Consider the following 14,401-nt stretch of genomic DNA (forward strand, 5'->3'; position numbering starts at 1 on the left):
GGCTGTACATGTTAAAAAATGTAATGCTTTTTAAGTCTCAGTCCTGTAAAGGGACAACTCTTGCAACTAAAATTAAGTGCAGGCCTCAGTGTTTGCTACTCAGGACTCAAATTACATTGATGTTTTTGGTGTGTAACTGTTGCGGCATTAGTGAGTGATGGGACCCAAAAAAGTCCAACCAAGTGTTTTCTTTTGTTAGAGATCTCATAATTGGGGGAACTTTTCTGGTCAGTTCTTTGCATATGCAGTTGCCCTGACAGTTGCAGCAGATGTTGGATAACAGCATCTTGACAGTTGCTGAAGCACTTTAGCAAAGAATCACGGCAATTTACCTTTTCTAGATCAGCTCCAGTATTTTTTTAGAGCCCATCCCCATAGTTCCCTCCTCTCATAGCTTTGTTAAGAGCATGCAGAGAAGACAGGAGGATAAAATAAAGGGCTCTGCCATTCTTATTTTCCTAGCAGAGCGTAGCTCATTTTCTTTACCACATGTATAAGCATCTATCCTCTGGTAACGTGTCATAGTTGTTGACTTGTGAACATTGTCCTATGATGATCCCACTGTACATTTAAATATAGAATGGTAGGATGAAAAAATATGCCTTTTTAAATTCCTTTTCCTTCTTACACTTCCTTTTAAACAATGAAGAACCTGCACAGTGTCTGATTAGGGATCATTATGTCTTCCTCACCAATGTGATGCCTGGAACAACGTTATCTGGTGGTTCAACATATTTCTTGGTGTATGGGAGAAAGAAGGTGGTATGTTTATATGTAAATTGTATCAGGCCAGGTCCTGAGCTGGTGTAAATTCATTTCAATGGAGCTGTGCCAGCAGAGGATCTGGCCTTTAGATTTAATTTTTCTTTATATATGGTAGTGTTAAAGAATATTTAATATGTGTATCCAGTCCCAACCTAACTGGTCATTTCTTACTAGACAGAATCATTGGAAAACTCTCCCTTAATAACATAGATGCTGTTAAGAAGCTTACAGTCTGCCCTGGTGAGGCATGGACTTGATGTTCTAACGGGTTTAACAGGGTTTTCAATTTCAAATAATAATGAAAATGTTCACCCTTACTGAGTACTCATCCAGATGATTTCAGAACACTTCACAAAGATCATTATCCCTAGTTTTGCAGATGGGGAAACAGAGACATAGCGAGGTGAAGTGATTTTATCCTGATCAGTAGCAGGACTGCTGGATCATGCCATTTCCCTTAATTTCTAGGATTCTGTGTTGTTCCTTTATTTGACTGTTGCTCCCTCCTTCCCTTTTCAAATGAATGTTTTCTCTGTGCTTTGATTTCTAGCTGACTTTTTATTATGGAGTTGCAGACAACTGGTGCCCACAACAGTATTTTGAAGAGATCAAGATGGATTTTCCGGATGGGGACATTCGGCTCTGTGAGAAGGGAATCCGCCATGCTTTTGTCCTAGATGCCAGCAGAGAGGTGGCGGCCATGATCACAGACTGGTTACAAGACATTCTGACCAGATTATAAACATTCATTGAATAATGACAAGAAAAAAAGTTACCCTTTGGTGAATGTGTAGTTCTCTGTCAGAGTCTGATCCTAATTTTTCTGTGCATTATAAATTATGACTTGTTTTCTACTGAGATATCTTACTGAAGGATAAAGTCCCACTGACTGGTCTAAATTATAGCTCCATCAGCACAATAATATTGGATCCCCATGCTGTACCAGCAGGGCTCTACAAGGCATTTCAGGGATTCTATCAATTGTAGAGCAGGACTTTACAGCTGATAGCACTGTCCACAGAATTGGTATGAGAACCACCAAGACATCTCTCTGGACACATGGCTGGTAAGTGCTAGAAGAGCTATACGTGAGAGCAGGGAAAGGACAGGCCTACGGTCAGAAGTGTCAAAGTGGAATGTCTCAGGTTAAATAGCTACATCCATATTCATCCATTTACGTAAGTGGTGTGGTTCTCAGAGGTACTGCACACCCACTGCAGTCAATGGGAACTGCCGGTGTTCAGCACCTTTGAAAAATCAAGCCACTGTTGTCATGTGCCTAAATATAGATTTAAGTCTCTAACTCTAGAGGGATGCAAGATTAAAACTTTTGACCCAAATACAAAAGTTGAATGAATTCACAATAAGAAAATGACCAACATTTCTGTCACAACTGGATGTGCATATGAAATTGCATGAACCATTTTAAAACAGATCCTTAGGTGGGGTAAATAAGCTCCATCAGTTTGTCAGTTTGTACCAGCTGAGGATCTGGTCCTTACTCTAATACATTACTGATAAATACACATCATCCTCATGCACACTCCGTCACCCTTTTATTTCACTTCAATCTAGATTGCAAAAAAAATCTGTCGTTTGTGAAAATGACTCAAAGCTAAGAATGAAAACTCTGTAGGAATTGGGAGCATAAATTGCCAAAAGAGACAGGTGGAATTAGGAAAAACGTCCTAACAGTGAGATTGTGAAATAATCTCTCAAAGGAAAAGATATAAGCCTAGTCCCCAGAGACACTTAAAAATAGAAAAAGCACTGGATAATATAGTGTAAGGAGCAATCCTTCCCTGGCAGAGAGATAGCTGACCTAATATTTCTTTTACTTCTCTGACTTGTATGATCCACTAAGAATTTAAATAAGGCACTAGGGGAGATGATAGGGAAGTCCTGTATGATGCAGGAGGTCAGACTGGATAACCCAAGAATTCTCTTCTTGCTGTTCCTTTATATGATTACACCCACAGTCATTTCTGTTTAAGTTCCTTTGTTACTTTCTGGTTTTTAAAAGCAAACTGTAGCAGAATCCAGTTTCCATTTTTTTGTGGACTTGTCTTCAGAACTCCAGGGTTGTATAACAGCTGGTACACCAATGAATTTATGGATGATGTTTGTGAATAATGTTAATGAAACAGAAGATGATGCTTAAGGCTGAAATGTTAGACAATCTGTAGTGGCATAAGCTGAATGTGTGTGAGGCAATTGTCCCAGACTGTTCTGTGAAACTAAGATGGTTATTACAAGCTCATAGAAGCCGCCTTCCCTCAGCAGGACCACAGTGGCACAATAGAATATATGTTGTTGCCTTATATGGTCATAACAACTGCAACACCAAAAATCACTGTGCTCTGTTTTGAAATCTACAGTTATATGTGTAGTCAAACAGCCCCCAGATGCTGATAATGCAGTCATTTTAGATGTTCTTTCTGCTGCAGCTTCTGAACCCATGTTCTAGCATAAATACTCCGTGTGCAGGGTGAAGCATATATATGTATGTTAGCAACAAATGTCAGCATTGAGTTCAGCAGATTCTTCTGTAATTACGTGTTGATGTGGTTGAATAAATTGTTCGTTCCTTGCAGCATATTGAATTGAATAGCTGGGTATGGAATCAGTTTGTAAACATTCAGCTATTTTAAGTGGCCCTTCCAGAAGTAGAAAATCTTGCCATAACAACAGACTACAAGCAACCACTGAAGCCTGGAAACTGAAAACCTATGGTGTACTCTTGTACACAGTGTATTATTCATATACAGAAGATGAGGAACTGACTTCACAATACATGAACTTTAGGTATTCTTGTTAAACGATGATCGTAAATCCCACTGAATGCACTGAGACCTATCATGTGGGTAGAGATGGTCAGTAACAGCCAGATCTGCTGCTGAATAATCCCTTGTGACTTTATTAAATCTGTTTGCTCCAAAGCTAATGAGAATTTTATGAATCAATCAATTCCTTCCTCTTGGGAGCTGATTCCACATGGCTGAAATCTGGAAGTACGCTACTCTGCTCAGTGCTAACAAGAAGGGGCCTAGTTTTCAGAAGTGCTGACCCCCCTCTCCCCCCCGCCCCTCTTGTTGAAGCCAATGGGAACTAATCAGCACCTCTGAAAATCAAGCTTATGTGTTGTGCTGACTGATCTGATCTGCAGTATGAGAAATATTATTCTTTTCACGCTGAGAGCAGCAGGCTTTTCTCTAGGAAAATCCAACTCCTCTGGTGCTTAGAGGTTAGCCAAGATCCGAGGCACAGAACTTCAAAAGAGAGCATGGGTCAAACATGCCTGTTTACTGTAAGAATACAGTAAAACCTTGCTAATTTGCAGTAATGACTGGTGACTGATTGTAAATGAATTAATTTTGTGAATTAGGCCGTGATCCAGTCAAGCACTAAAGCTCAAGTTTAACTCGTGAATAGCCCCATTAACTTCAATAGGACTTCAGCTGATGTTTAAATGCTTTGTTGAGTAAGTATGAAATGTTGCATATCTAAAGAGAAACATAAGGTAAGTGTTTTGCTCAACTGCGGCCTTTTGGAGAAAGTGAGCAAACAGTCAGAAAAGTACAAACATTTCTAGCAAAACGTACTTGCCTGTGTTTTGACATCAGATATTTGGTTTTAATTATTCTGCTTCATACTCTAGTGCCTGCAGAATTTTCAAAAACTACTACCTCACTTAGGAGCCGAATTCCCATTTTCAAAAGTGACTTAGGCACATAGGAGCCTACATCTCAGTGAAAGTAAATGGATTTAAGCTCCTGAATCACCTAGACTATTTAATCTTTGCTGCTGACGGCACCTCTTTGTATGTGTTATAGTGAGATTCAGCTATATGGGAGAAGTTTGCCTGATATGTGTACAGCAGTGATAGTGGAGATTTTGCACTGAGACATGAAGCTAAACAGGGAGGACAGTTAGGTACACACACAGCAGAATCTGTGCTCTGCAGTTGTTCACATTTACATATTTAATCTTTTAGTGAATCAGTTCATATTTGCATCTTTTCTTCATCCCCTCTTCCACCACGCAACCCCCGAAGCCTAGCTAGCCCACGAACACTCTGAACAAGAGACAAAGTTTTATTGTTAGCACAGTTGCTCAAAACATTATTGGATTTGTGTAAACCTGCTGGATCCAGGAGACTGTCATGTTACTCTCTGTGTCACAGGTCACCCTCAGGCTCACAATTACAGTGAGGTTCTGCATCTCTTCGCTCGCAGCAAAACGTTCTCTTTCTCAGCGTTTAGACAAAATAAGAATCCAGAGAGAGTTTGCGAGTGACCAGGCACCATTACAGCAGTATATATTGCTAGAACAACTGATGGGATTTTAGTAAAAGCAAAAACTGTAGCGGCAGTAAATACAATCCGGTTGCCAGAAGTGATTGTTGCTCAAGGCGGCATCACGCAGAAGTTATGAAACAGGACAGTTCTCAAGCCCAAGTGGGACAGAGGCAGAAAAAGCCACTGCCTTTGCCTTGAGAGAGCCTCAATTAGAGATTATTTTCAAGTGTTCAAGCTGATGCTAAGTGAACTGGATTTTTCCATTTCGTATATTGCACAAAAGTACTTGCAAGAAAATAATTGTGCTGCGGTTTCCTACCAGTTTGCAGAGGCTAATAAATATGGCATGTTGTTTAAAACATGACTCATTTTTCAATGTGTAGTTTGTTGTTCAAATCCTTGCTGAAAAGTTCTCCACTACCTTCTATGAAGAAACTCAGAGTGTAAATGACAGCTGAGGAATGCTCCTTATTTTTCCTATTCACTAAAATCTCGATCTAATGTCCTTTAAAGCCCCCAACCTCTCAAATACACTACAGTATTACCAGTCTTCACAAAAATCCTTCGGTATGCAGGCCACATGGAATGGAGTTTGGCAGGGGGAAGGGCAATAGAGGCATTCCCAATACCAGTGCTCAGTTTCATTTTTATTGAAGGGAAAAACCTTTTAAAATTGCCAACAATGTTTTTGTGCCAACTGCACTTGTTAGGAGGAATAATGTTCACAGTTTGGGCTGTCCTATATACTTCATTTATTGTTCCTTCTGTATGGGTCCCTGCACTAGCGAAACAAGTGAGTCTCTACATAAGAGATCAGACTAGTGTGAAAATCAAAGGGATATCAAATACAGATTGTTGGTCAAGGACCCAATACAGCAAATCACTTAAGCATGTGCCTAACTTTAAGCATATGAATAGCCTCCTGGAAATCAATGAGGTTATTCAAGTGCTTAAAGTTATACACGGGCTTAAGTGCTTTCCTGAAGTGGGGCCCAGGATAGGTGGCACTGTGTAAAAGTCCTTTTACATGCTAATCTTTCTTATCTCTAACTTACAGCAGACGTGAGTGAAGATTTTAAGAGAAAAGGAAAACAAGGTCTGTGGCTCACCAGATGGGGGTTTCCTTCTGTTATCATAACCCTATGGGCTTGCACCAGGCAATTTCCAAAACAGGACAGAGCCAAACACAGTGACATTCCTTTGGAAATTTCCACTTTGTGGGAGAGAAAATTGAAGTACTTGCATAAATGAAACAATGCCCAGGTAATATTTAACTAGTGAACACAGACTGAGCCATACATCCTGTGCTATGCTTTATACAAAAGCCCTCCCAAATCATCTCCCCAGACATCTCTTGGAGTTCACTAAAATGTATAGAACTGCATGGGGTATGACAGGAAACACTCCAGTTAAGTCTCTACATGGGTATAAGAGCCTGATCCAAAGCCCATTAAAATTAGCTGCAGTCTGGAAAATGCCAGCATTGTAAGAGTTAAATACTTCAGGCAAACTTCTAGAGTCTGATCTGCATATGTTTCTCTCTGGCTTTGAAAAGTGATGTTGGTCTGTTGTGAATGAAACACATATCTGATGCCTTTCAGGATTTTTCCATGCTCCCAAATGGGACTTACTCCAGATAAACATGCTTACAATATTGCAGATGGTAAAGTTCAAGTAGGAGGCATTCTTAATAATACACCTCTCTTTCATCTTGTTTAAATCACTTAGCGGGTGTCCACTTTATGAACTCAGGTGCGAGCAATTCATTCTCTACACCTTGATTTTTCTGGCAATTGTGTTTATACGACTATTACACCAAATATAAATGTCCTACTGAAAACACATGCAGCAAAGATTCTCACATAGATATTGGACAATCCTATAATGAATGTAGTCCCCAGAAAGGAAAAGAAATCCTATGAAAACCTTTCCTAATTCATGCATCCCATGAATTTAAAAGTTAACCTAAAAGGGATTTTTGAAAGGGCTTTTCCAAAATACCTTTTTTGTTATGTATAAAAGGAGCCTGACATTTCAAAAAATAAAAATGAAGAAAGAAGTAGTAATGAAGGAAGACCAAAATCCAAATGATGTTTAATTATAAAAATCACTTAATACAAAATTTGCTGCCTAAATACTATGTGATCTAATGTCTACAAACTATCACAGAGTTGGTCAAAAAAATCCCTAAGCAATTCATTAATATTTTTTTTCTAAATTGTTTCCTTTTTTCTCCAAATTTTGAATTCAAAGTTTCATCAACATTTTCAAATTCAGTTTGTTTTGATCAGATATTTAAATCATGCACATTTGTCACCTGGATATCACTGGCATTGTATGTGTGTGAGAAATAAATTACAGAGCCATGTAATGGATGCAGTTGTCAGTCACATTTTACTGTGTCACCTGCACTCTGCCCCCTCCTTTGGGACAGCTGTTAACATTTCTAGACTCTGAGCAGTCTCCGAGAATTGCCTTTTGTCTATCAGCTATTAAGACATTTCCTTCTTTCCCTCTTCCTACTCTTAAAAGGTGTTAAGGCTTGATACTGTGAGGTAATAATCATCCTAGACCTAATATATCTAGTCACATAACTTCATACCAGGGGGACTACTCGTGCTTAAAATTAAGCATGTACTTGGTCATTTGCTCCATAGGAGCCAATGTGATTGGCACCTTGCAGGATCAAGCCTTCAGTGAGAGCATGACTTGGCCTAAAGTTGGTAATGGGCGACAGGGAAAAATTCAGTTTTACTCTCCGGGCCTTATTTTCACTGACACTTGTGTAAATCAACAGTAACTGCAATGAAATCACAAGAGTTACTCTGGTGGAAAACTCCGGCAAGTGGGAGGAGTATCCAGGTGCGTAGAGTCCAATTCAAGGGTAGGAAGAGCATTAGATGCCCAACTCCCATTGAAAGACAATGGAGTTGGGCCCTTAATTCTTTTTTGGCCACCCTTTCTCATACCTGGCTACCGTGTGCTCTCCCATCTGCCCTGAGTAAGAGGTGGGGGGTAGCTACACCACCCAGAACACAAGAAAGGACCCCTCACATGAGTCATCAGGGTTTGAACAGGTGACATTCAGCACCACAGCACAACCAACAACTGTTTGAACGAAAGGAGTAATTCCGATAGACCCTGAGCCACTGCCCACTAAAGTCAGTGGAGTAGCTTCTATTGATTAATTGTGAGTTGCCACCAAAGTAGGTGGGCCATTATTAGTCGCAGACCAGACAGGGATGTGACACACCCTTGTTGCTCTGCCCCTTGTTATAGACCAGAGTGTGGATTAGAAAGGAAGAAGTAGTTCATTTTACACTGCATCTGGTTTTGCTTTCAATATCCCAGATAAACCAGGAAGTGCAGACGCTTTAGAGCTACAACTCGAGCAGTGAAGGATGTTCATAATCAACCATGTTCCATTTTTCAACACACAAAAATCCTCCAAAGGAAGAAAAATTTCCAGAAAAAACATATCCATAAAATATTTAATAAACTTAGCTGTACAAAATATTAGAAAGGTTAATGAAGCGTATACAAGAATGCTTATTTAACAAATATATACTGCTATAAAATATATTCAAGAAAATATAGATTGCTGTTTACAGTTCATTTACAGTTCAATATGTACAATTCTATTTAAACTTTAGAATACATACACACAATGCATTTACACCATCAGTTACAGAACTGTCTTCGATAGAAACATATCGCATAGTCAGACCTGGAAAAGGTGAGCAAAATGAATGTTTAGTTTTGGAGGCATATACAGGGATATGAGAGAAAACACTGTTTTCAGACCCAAGTTATATGAGAGGTTCATACTGGAACAAGGACCTTCAGATTGTTTTGTAGGCTTTCTTAATCAGAGAGAAAAACATATAAATAAAGCTATGGCTGATCAAAACAGAGTCTTATTTTGCAGCAAATATTGTGTTCTTACTTGAAAGAATGCAATTGCAATGATAGTAAATTCGGTAATGGAGCAGGCTTGGATGAACATTTCTCTTGGGGTCATTAGGAATATGGAGCATGTGGAGGGGTGATTTCTGCAAAAAAAAAAAATGCATCAAATTCTTGCTCAGGGGAAAAGTCCAGAACTTCAAATATGTAACAGCATGAAATTTGCCCCAAAATGTTCAGCTGAAGTTGTTAACAAACAGACTTCAGTCACTTTTATTCCAGATTAAGAGTGTCCACACACAGATCCTCACCAAAAATAGCTAAATTGGTTTTAGTTAAATGGGGGAAGGCTTGTGAATAAACCAGCCCTATGTGTATGCTTGGAAATTTTGGTCTTTATTCTTTTTAAGTTAAGAAGGAGAAAATTAATGATGCATTGGAGAATCCCACCTGACTTTCCAAATGTATAGGGTATATAGGCTTTCTTGACGTTCATGGCAAAACTCCCAGTAGGGCCAGGATTTTAACCCATGATCTGATTCTGATCATTCTTACATTGGTATAAATCAGGAGTAACTCTGCTGAGGTTAATGGAGGTACACCAGGATACAAATGATGTCAGATCCGAGTCAGGCAGTTTGGCTTCCATTCAGCAGAGCATCCGTATTGAGCAAAGCACGGAAGCGTATGATTAATTTTCAGAACACATTTAAATCCCACTGAGGTCAGATTGCTTCAAAGTTAAGCATGTGCTTGAGTGCTTTGCTGCTTAGAGTCATAGTGTTCCTGTGTAGCATGCTCTGTGAGTTCTAACCCACCTCTGTCTTTGGTTATGAGAAGCCTTCCACGCCTTGAAGAATCAGGCCCCCCAAAATATAAAAATATGCTTGAAAGTAATGATGAAGAAAGACAAGGCACATAGCCAAAACATTGAAAATGAAATGCCGTTCATGACTTTGAGCCATTACTGAGATCAAGATTTGGTTTACAACATTCAAAACCAAACTATTTAAAGACCATCTAGACTTGCAATACTATTTTTAATTCCCAAATTTCTACCCTATTCCATCTGGTCATAGTTTCAGTATAATTGTGAGCCTGATTCTGATCTCCTTTGTACCAGTCTGAGTCAGGTCTGCCTCCAATAAAGTAAATAAGTTTACACTGGTGGAAAACCACTGCAGGTAAGGAGCAAATCAACCCTAGTACCCATAAATAGTCTTTAAGTATTAGGGCATCGAGTTCTAATAATGGCTGAGTGCTCCCAAAGCTTTGTAAAATGCCAAGTTCTGCCTTTCCACTCTACCAGCCTGACTGTGCAGATCTCTCTTTAATCCCCAATACTGAAAAGGTGACCATCAACCCTTTGGGCCAAATGCTTTTCTGGTGTAAATCAGCATAGCTCTGTTGAATTCAAGGGAACCACTCTGGCTACAGCAGCTGAAGATCTGGCCCCAGTGAGTTATCTGAAGAGGAAACAGCTGCCAAGGGTCCCAAGCTGCAGAACATGTCATCATATTACTAGCAACTGATAATGTAAACTATGGAAAAATACATGGAGGGAATGGGAAAAACAAATATCCCCCTGATGGGACATTACTGACTGTTCAGAGCCAATGAAATAGGGCAGGAAGAATTTTTTTAGCTTCCCTCCCTTCAAATAAATCACTGATAAAAACCTAGAATATTATAACAGGATTGACGTGTGTTATACATCACACTGTAGCCTAAGCAGTTTTATGTTTTCTATGACACAATCTGAATCCAACCTCTTTTATCCATAATATGGTTCATTACTAAGCACAAGTCAAGGCACATTATGCAAAGCTATCTATGTCCTGTGCAAGTTTGCCTGTTTGGGATCTTAAAAAATTAAGAGTCAGATCTTCCACTGGTGTAAGTCACCAGTTGAGAATCTAGCTCTACATTGCTCAGCCATTATTAGCACTCGATGTCTTAGTGCAAAGCAAAAAATTAAACTCATTCCAACCTCAGTTATACAAATGTCATGGGGATATTGACTAATTTCCTATATTTGGCCTTTGGGGGTCTCAGTCAAAGCCAATGGAAGTCAAGTGGAGTCCTTCCATGGGCTTTCAGATCAGACCCTTGGGTAGCTAGTGGAAGCTGGGGAACACAACCCTATTATGAAGAACAGGGAGGTTTGAACAGTACAGTATTCAGATTGTCATTGTTTTCTCCTTTGCTTAGACTTTTTTCTCCTCAACACAGCCACATTGCCCCTATGGAAATAAAAATAGCCGCTGTTGTTACAGTGCTGGCTACAGGAACAACAGGAAGCCGCCATGTTTCCAGATGGACTTGCTCCAAAGTAGGTGCATACCCTTCATCAATGCCACAGCTCTTAGCATTTATGATGCCTGTGTCAGGGAGGCATATTAGAAGTGGAGCTGGGTCTTTTGTGTATGAATTTTAGTGACCTTAAATGAAAGATAAATTCCTCACCTCGTTCACTATTACACATGAAAGTGTGAAACCGATCCTGCTTCTATTGAACTCAATGGTAAAACTCCCATTAGCTTCAGCTGGCAGAAGCAACCCCTAATTCATCACATCCGTTCTCAGGGCTGATTCACCACTGTGTTAGTCCAATTGTAACTCCATGAAATAACATGCAAGTGGAGCAAGAGACTGGTGAATCAGACCCCCTTATCTCTGATTACCTGTAAGGCCTCAGTCCTGCAAATACTTATGCATGTGCCAAACTTTATGCATGAGGATCTCAGTGGCATCACTCAGGTACAAAAATTAAGCATGTGCCCAAGAGTTTGCAGGCTTGGGGCCTAAAGCTGTAAATGAAAAGATTATTTGTTTCCTTTGGAAAGTGAAAGTGAAGAATACAGCAAAAGATGAACATTACCGATTATCCAATTGTCTTTTTAATAACATTGGAGAGAGAGAGAGAGAATGACATAATCAAACTGCTAGTGTGCAAATATCCACAATATTTTTGTCTCACTATCACATTTCAGTATTAGGCTTTGAGGAACTTGGACTATGTACACGCTACCACTTATGTCTGTATAACTTAGGTCACTCAGAGGTGTGAATAAGTCACCTGCCTGAGTGACGTTAGTTACATCGACCTCAGCGCAAGTGTGGACGTAGCTACTGCCGCTCACGAGGGCTGGAGTAATTAGGTCAACAGAAGAGCTTTCTCCCATCGGCTTAGAGCATCTGTCCTAGCAGTGCTGCAGCTGCTCCTCTGTAAGCTCTGTAATGTAGCCATAGCCTCTGCGTTTTGTTATTATTGTGCATCTTTCCATTTCTGGTTCTGGTCATTAAGAGAATTCCAGGCATCATAGATCTAGTCAAAGAATACATTTTGGGCCTGAATCTGATCCACTTACCCAACTGTCAACTAGGAATAATTTAGCTGAAGTCCATACAGCTCTATCAGTGCAAAACTGCTGTAAGATAAGAATCTGTCACTACAGATTTTTCTTTGTCTATGTCAGTGATTATACCTTTTCTTTCTATGCTTGTCTTTTCTATTTCACATAAGAAGTTTTTATTATAGTCTCGTTTCTTTAGGAACATTTAAGAACATTTTTAAAAAATCTGTGAGAGGAAGAAAAAAGGTTTAAACGTTCTAGAAAAAGTGATTTTTGCCAGTAATCAGCTTAGACATCATAATGATTAGCAAGTTAACTTTGGCACAAACCCATTTTGCCTTCAACTATCCTGCCCTGCCATTCCATAGAACACATGTGCCTGTGTACACAACAATACTCTTGAGGTTTTAGGCTCCCATTCAGGAATGTACTTAAGCACATGCTTAAGTTCCATTGGTTTCAACGTGCTTAAATTTAGGCACATGCATCAGTATTTTCCTGAATGCAGAGGCTTCCCTGAATTTGAGCATTAGTACCTCCAAATCAAATGGTAACAATTTACAAGTTTCCTCTCGCCTTTGTGAACTATATCCCATGAAGGGGAGAATGGAGCCAACAAATTGTAAATACACAGTTCTTTTCAAATGCTTAATATTTCTAGCTTAGCAGTAATTATATTCTGCAGATAAAAACAGTGCTGAAGGTCAAATAAACCCTGCTGTAGAATATTCTCTGCATGGAAACTGTGGCTTTTTTATTGGAAAGGTTGTATAAACACTGCAGATTGAGAACCTGTAATTATCCATTGAAATCACTCTAAACCTACTGAATTCACATTTGTTCATATTCATACTCCGCTATCCTATTTATAATGCTTAGACATGCCCAAAAAGTTAGCCCAGGCATCAAGTATCTGATCAAAAAGACATTCCTAGCTGACTGTTTTTATTACTTCAAATGTTATTATTGTGGCTTTGATTAAAAGGAAAATGAGAGGACCAGTGGTTAGCACATTGACGGCAGACTTGGGAAACTTGGTTTCAATTCCTGGTTCTGCCACACACTTCCTCCATGACCTTGGGCAAGGCACTTAGTCTCTCTCTGCGCACCAGTTCTCCACCTGTACAATGGGGATAATATCACTGCCCTACCAGGCAGGGGTACTGGGAGAATAAATACATTAATGACTGTGAGGTGCTCAGATACTACAGTGGTAAGGACCACATCAGTACCATAGATAGTGATTCTTCCTAGCACACAGCTTGCCTTGATGTATGTCGTTAATTGTTGTAACTATAAACACTGAGTGGAAGCCAGGCCATACAGTATTTAAGTCCCACTAAAGGCCTAAGAAAACTGAAACCTCAGGACTTGGGTGGGACATAAGTGACACAGAGGCCGTGTACAGTCTCTCTGCACCAGGGGAATTTCACCCACCACTTTAGAGTGATGGGGCAGGATCAGCATGGGCATGTCATTTTATCTCCAAATATTACCAGGGAAGGATTGTTAGGGCTCTGGGGATAAAATGGGGTTTAGGTCCCTATTTTCCAGAAGCAATCAGCAGATTTTCCCTGGCTACTTCCAGTATTTTGCAGCTGCTTTGGAGTGATGTTGTAAAATTCTACACACAGAGATGGTTGGTAGTGGATTGCAAACAGGTGAACTAAGGGAACAGAATTCATGGCCTTTGGCTCCGAAATCAGCATCTACAGGAATAATGCTGAGCCATGCTCTCTTCACTAGAAGACAGTAGTGCGCTTATACATGCAGAACGTATCCCAGCTCCACTTTATCCTATTTCCGCCTTCCCTGCCTTCTTTCTGGACTTACACCTTGGATACATTTGACCCCAAGGACCTGATTTCTATCTCACTACAGGCAAAATAATGCAGGTTTTCACTACACTGATTGCCAATGCATGTCAGTCTATTTTAGGGTATGTCTACACTGCACAGTAAGCCTGGGCTTTGATTCAGGTTTGAGCTCAAGCCTTCCTTTTGTTCATACACAATCAGTCCAGCTCAGGTCAGCAGAGCCCAAGTCCCACTGTGACTCAAGTCCAAGTCCTACCAT

At 39.9% G+C, this 14,401-nt stretch overlaps 1 protein-coding gene across 3 annotated transcripts in view; it reads left to right on the forward strand.

Annotated features, from left to right (window-relative positions):
* The window catches only part of LDAH (lipid droplet associated hydrolase), a 246,166-nt gene extending 240,778 nt beyond the window's left edge, over positions 1-5,388 (forward strand). For all 3 annotated transcript variants that reach the window (XM_030555344.1, XM_030555345.1, XM_030555346.1), the window contains exon 7: positions 1,316-5,388. In XM_030555344.1, coding sequence (XP_030411204.1) covers positions 1,316-1,507 — 192 coding nt within the window. In that variant the 3' untranslated portion in view covers positions 1,508-5,388. The remainder of the gene's footprint in view (positions 1-1,315) is intronic.
* Positions 5,389-14,401: the final 9,013 nt, after the last annotated feature.

This window comes from Gopherus evgoodei, chromosome 3 (genome assembly GCF_007399415.2).
Source record: "Gopherus evgoodei ecotype Sinaloan lineage chromosome 3, rGopEvg1_v1.p, whole genome shotgun sequence".
NCBI lineage: Eukaryota > Metazoa > Chordata > Testudines > Testudinidae > Gopherus > Gopherus evgoodei.